General features: G+C 45.8%; 1 protein-coding gene across 1 annotated transcript in view; it reads left to right on the forward strand.

The window, feature by feature from the left end:
- The window catches only part of plekhg2 (pleckstrin homology domain containing, family G (with RhoGef domain) member 2), a 60,582-nt gene that overhangs the window by 23,644 nt on the left and 30,938 nt on the right, over nucleotides 1–6,000 (forward strand). Inside the window, exon 2 of the mRNA XM_065960547.1 lies at nucleotides 1,417–2,048. Within this exon, the coding sequence (XP_065816619.1) occupies nucleotides 1,417–2,048 (632 nt within the window). The remainder of the gene's footprint in view (nucleotides 1–1,416; nucleotides 2,049–6,000) is intronic.

Here is a 6,000-nt window from a genome sequence, read left to right on the forward strand (position 1 = left end):
ATGCTCGTTAGGTTAACTGGTGACTCTTAATTCACCTGTAATCGACCGGTGTACAGCCCTGTGATTGACTGATGACCAGTCCAGGGTGTACCCGCCTCTTACCCAATGACAGCTGGGATCGGCTCCCCACAGCCCCAAACGGGTAAAGCAGCATAGATAATGGATGGATGGATGCTAACGACAGCTGAAGTGAGACGGGGAATGAGCGTGGAGGATGACTTGCAGCAAAGGGCCGAGGTCGGTTTTGACCCACGGCCGCTGTGATGAGTCATGAGATGCGAACACACTTAAAGTGTTCTGCATGAAAGTGTTTGAGAACTTAAAGCCCATGCACTAAAGGATGAAGTACCTCTGAATGCACGATGTTCTGAAACCTCTTTTCACATCAGCAGACTCACTAAGCGAAGAATAACCTTTTTCACTCTGCTGCACACACACTTCCTGTTTACTCTGAGATACAAAGCTGCAGTTAAACTTTGATTTAATGATGAGAAAATTGGCATATTTGAAGCATTTTTTTTTGTTTTTTTCGTTCTTCCTGCTTTGGCTTGAAATCATGCAGGTATGTACGCTGCTGCATGTAGATGGTTTAGCTTCTCCAGCTGGTTCTGAGAAACACTTTATAAAAAAGCTGGTATGAGGACAAAACATGAAACACGCTTGTTTCTGTGTGTGTTTACTGCAGAGACTGCTGTTTTCAAGCATTACTTTACACCTCGACACCTTTCTATAAAAGGAGAACTACTCAGATGTTTTTAAAGGCAGAATGTGCGACTCTTGGATCCAGTAGATGAGCACCAACATGAAACCAAAACAAACTGCTGTTAGGCCACGCCTCCTCTATACTGAAGCCTCCGCTCTCCTCCAGAGACACACCTCCAACCCTCCTCCACTCACGTTCAAGAAAGGAGTTATGAATAAGAACGCGCCATAATTAAGAACCATTAAGTGCGAGGGGCAGAAGACATTTTTCTTGGCTTAACTTTGTTCACCTGACTTATTTTTAACTTATTTTTAAAAAAACAAGCAATATATGTTTGAAAGATCACGCCATCAGTTGTAGGAATCTTCTCCTCTGTCGCCCCCCGGTGGTGGAACGTGATTCGATCTGCAGAGTCCCTTTACACCTTTAAGAAAAAGCTAAAGACCCATCTCTTTATGAACACCTACGACCTTAATGATGATGATGATGATATGTAGGATGGTTTTGATGCTGATTAGAACTCTCTAGAACAGCTGTTGATGTTGTGCTTTGCCTCTGGTCACTTCCTGTCAGCACCTCTGGTCACTTCCTGTCACCACCTGTGTTCTCTGTAAAAGAGGTCTCTTCTTGTTTTTGTTTGTTTGCGTTTATTTTGATGTTCGTAACTCGGCTTTCAAACTAAAATCTTTTCCTCTCTGTTTGTGTTTCCGCAGCCGCCAAGCGTCCCTCCTCGGTCTCGTCTCTGAGTGGGATTGTTGGTCGGATGATGTCATCCGGCGATCGAGGAGCCTCGTCCTCCTCCTGCACCTCGGTCAACACCGCCTGCTCTGACGGCGAGCGTCCCGCCTCCCTCTCCTCCTCTGCGTCCTCTGCATCCCTGCAGGACACTTCCCACTCGTCCTCCTCTTCCTCGTCCTCCTCTTCCTCCTCTCTGCCGTATGGCGCCGTGCCGACCTACAACGCCTCCTCGACGTCCTCCACGCCGAAGAGGAACGGCTCCGACATCAGCCTGGACCTGACTCCTCTTGTCACGCCCCATGGAGGAGGAGTCCCTGGAGGAGGAGGAGGAGTTTGTGTGGTCAAGGCGTCAAGTGGCGGCCACACCCATAATGGACAAGTAGCCAATCAGGCGGCAGCAGCAGCAGCGGCGACGCCCAGGCAGCTCTCCCGGCTGGAGCGAGTCATTCTGGAGATCGTAGAGACAGAACAAGCGTACGTCAGAGATCTGAAGAGCATCGTGGAGGTAAGAGGTCGAGCTCCACTGACAGATCAAAAAAATAAACAGACGTGTTGTCGACGTCTGCCAGGAGGCTTAAGACCCGCCTCTCTTTGTCTTTTACTAAACTGATCGAACTGTGTGTGTGTGTGTGTGTGTGTGTGTGTGTGTGTATGTGTGTGTGTGTGTGTGTGTGTGTGTGTGTGTAGGAGGGGCTAGCTGTTGCCCTGATTTACTAGCCAGGTGTGAATGCCTCTGGGCCTGTTTACCTGCAGCTGGTGTCCACACACACACACACACACACACACACACGCACATACTCCTCCTCCGCCCTCTATTGCATCATGGGTAAACGTTTATTAATTAAGTCTTTTTTTTAAAGATATTTTTGGGGAATTTTTACCTTTTTTGGAAAGAACAGCTGAGAGACAGGACGTGTTGGGAGGAGACAGTTGGGGGGGGGGGGGGCAGCAAAGGGTCGGGGTCAGGGTCGGGTCTGAACAGATCCATCAGCTCCTACGATGAGGACTATAGCCTCTGTACATGTGGTGCGTGATATACCCGCTAGGCCATCCGGCATTGGATAGAGTTTGAAATCAGGGAGAGAGAAGATTACATTTTCTCTTCACAGTAAATAAAGACTTTTATTTTGTTAATTTCAGGAGGATTTAAGGTTAAGCTTTGACAAACAAAATGATTCTTATATTTATAAATATTTCGTAAACATCGACACAGTAACAACATTTACTGTTTTTTTTTTTTTTGGAGCAGGAAACAGGAAGAATTAACTTCAAAATAGAAGCTCTGTATGTTTAAGTTTCAGCCATGCTTGGAGGACTTCAGCCTCCATCCATGGGTCACGTGCACTAACCACTACGCTCCTGCCCCCCTAAAGGAATTACTTTTAACATTTGATCTCCTAGTTTGTGTCTTTATTATCCTTGTTTTGTCTTGTCCAGGTAGTTAGTTTCTTTATTGTCTTTTTATTCACATGTTTGCTGCACAACTACACACAAGAAGTTTAGGAGTTGATATAAGTTTACAGCTTGTTATTCAAAGTCAATTCAGCATCATGAAGCCAAAGAAACACACTTTATGTGTCCCAACATTTAGGAATGATCCATTTTCTTCACCTGAGAGTGTTTATTCCTGCTGCGCTGATCATAAATCAGCCGATATTTCATGCCAACAAAGGAATGTGTCGGAGTTCTTTTTGTTGAGTTAAAATTTAAAAAAAAAAAAAAAAAAAAAAACGTTTTTCAAAGAGAAGTTTGAATGAAAAATAGTTTTTGAGAGAATTTGCTGACTCGGTTTTTTGATTGTGTAAGATTCATCCATCATTGGTCCAGGTGCAGCGGGAGTTAGCCGGAGCAGTGTGTGTGTGTGTGTGTGTGTGTGTGTGTGTGTGTGTGTGTGTGTGTGTGTGCCTCGGTCTGTCAGGTTGGAGTGTGAAACATCCTTTTGAAGTGAAAGAGAGAATTTACTGCTGCTTTCATCCTCTGCCATGACACACAGTCTCTCTCCCTCCCACACACACACACACACACACACACACACACACACACACACACACACACACACACACACACACACACACACACACACACACACACACACCCCTCATCGCTCGCCTGTCATCAGGTGTATCAGCTGTCTGTCAGTTTCTTCCCTCTGACCTCCGGTCCTCCGGCTCGCTCTCTCATCACCACATCTCTCTTCTTCGTTGGTTAATCCTCCTCTCTCTCTCTCTCTCTCTCTCTCTCTCTCTCTCTCTCTCTCTTTTCATCCACACATAGAGGTCACATTTAAAAACTGAAGACTTCTAAAGAACTGGTCTTATTATTGATTAACTGACTTTTAGTTGGTTAGCTGAGTTTTAAATCCCCAACTTTAAAGTCAGGGTTGGTCATTTCCTCCAGATCCACTTTTTCAGATTTTGGTGTAAATTGTCTTTAGGTCCTGACAGAAATGAATAACTCATGTGCTCTGAAAAAGGAACAAAGAAAATCTGTCATCTGTATCAGTTTGTAATCCTGTTAAAACTTCAACCAATGTCTGCCACGAGGTACCAATCTGAAGAACCAATCACACGCCTCCCTGTCTCCCTGCTCGTTCTCTACCCCTCACATGCTCGAGCCCACACTCAAAGTATGAGCTGAGGTCCACTTCTGGAGCAATGGCGCTTGTGCATGTAATTGAGGGGGCGTGGCTTTAGAGGGAGCACAAAGGGGTGGGGGGGGTGGGGGGGGTTGCAGACGGGGCACTGAGGGAATACTACTTTCAAAATCATGCTAGTTTTTAGTAAATCACAAACCCTGCCTTTAAGTAACGGGCGACCTCTGCTCAACGATTCTTCTTCAAAATGTAGAATGTGTTCGCATGGGGAGTGTTCTGGTGTCTGTTTGTAGTACATCTGTTGTCTGAGCTGTGTTGACCAATTACATTTCAGCAGGCTTCAGTAAAAACAGTTTGTGTACTAACGACACACCAGCTCCCATTGATGGCGCTCTAACGATGGTTTAAGAATAAGATACCTTCATCGTCTTTGTAGGCAACTACAAACGAGAGTAAGCTCAATACACAAAAGCTAAATGATGCAGCGTGTTTGAAGTGCAGCATTAGTCTCTATAAAGAAATATCTCCTTCCCTCCTTCAGTCCTGACATGTTGTAAAGATCTCAGACTGCACGTCGGCGTTTTGAACTTCACACCGTTTTTAAGTTCAGTGTCAGAACTCAGAGCGACAATCTCAGAATTCCTCTCTGCCCGATGGAAAGGGGGTTTGATAGATGATAGCTGTGTGTGTGTGTGTGTTTGTGTGTGTGTGTGTGTGTGTGTATGTGTGTGTGTGTGTGTGTGTGTGTGTGTGTGTGTGTGTGTGTGTGTGTGTGTGTGTTGTCCTGTAATGTAAGCCTTCATTCCTGCTGCTCTCTGTATTTGAGGTTTAGCTGGAGTCTGGTTTTGATTGAGGCTACATGATGTCACGCTCACTGGGAATCTGAACCAACTACCATAATAGGCCCGTGTGTGTGTGTGTGTGTGTGTGTGTGTGTGTGTGTGTGTGTGTGTGTGTGTGTGTGTGTACAAGGAGATCCAGAGAGAGGAAAAGAAGGAGCAGGAGAGAGTCAATGCCGCTCCTCTCTGTCGCTAACAGACGTCTTTAAACTCTTTCAGAAGATGTCTCAGACAGTTTCACACCTCGTTACATCTCTCCAATCGATTTTCCTCTTCTCACTAGTGTTCATGAAGCTCGTTTTGCGCCGTCCTCTGCCTGCTTTCAACATTTGTTTTGAATATAAGTGATTAAGTTATTAGAAACACAGTGAAATAAAGTCACCAGATTCAGAGTTTCTCGTTCTTCCAGAGAGAGAGAGAGAGAGCTGGGTTGTGGAGGGAACATGAGACGCCGGGTGCTGCAGGGATCCTACTGCTGACCTGCAGCCAAGTGGGACAGGAAACTAAGGGGGGAGGAAGGGGGGGGGGGGGGGGGGGGGAATAGAAAGATTGGGGAGAAAACAGATGATGAGGGGAGAGGGAAAGGGAGAAAGCAAAAGAGAGGATGAGGAGGTGGAGAGATGTTTGGATCAGAGTGAGATTGGGGAATAAGAAGGAAGAAAGACAGAGAAGCTGAGGGATACATAATGCAGAGTGTGTATGTAAGGGAAGGAGAGAAGGAGCTAAATAACAAAGAGTAAAGGAAGAGAAAGACTATCAAAAAGAAGAGGGCAACAGAGAGAAAGACGAAAGAGAACAAAAGTTGGGAAAAGAGAGAAACAAGTAAAAAGGAAAAAGCAACAGACGACAGAAAAGAACATGAAGTAAAAGAAGGAGGAGGTGGAGGGGAAGAAGAAGGGGGGGTCTGAGGGAAGGGAGCGGGGATGAGTGAGTGAATAAAGAAAAGTGAGGATTAAACAAAGAGAGAGAGAGAGCAGCTGTTAAAACGAGTCCTTCACTCTGCAGCAGATTCCTCCTTTACATTCACCACGATGAGAAACTCTGTTAGCATGGTGGTTACATGAGCCGCTGTAAGCAGGCTGTAGTGCTCGAAAACGGGCGGACCGGGTTCGAATCCGACCTGTGGC

This window comes from Labrus bergylta, chromosome 11 (genome assembly GCF_963930695.1).
Source record: "Labrus bergylta chromosome 11, fLabBer1.1, whole genome shotgun sequence".
Classification (NCBI taxonomy): domain Eukaryota; kingdom Metazoa; phylum Chordata; class Actinopteri; order Labriformes; family Labridae; genus Labrus; species Labrus bergylta.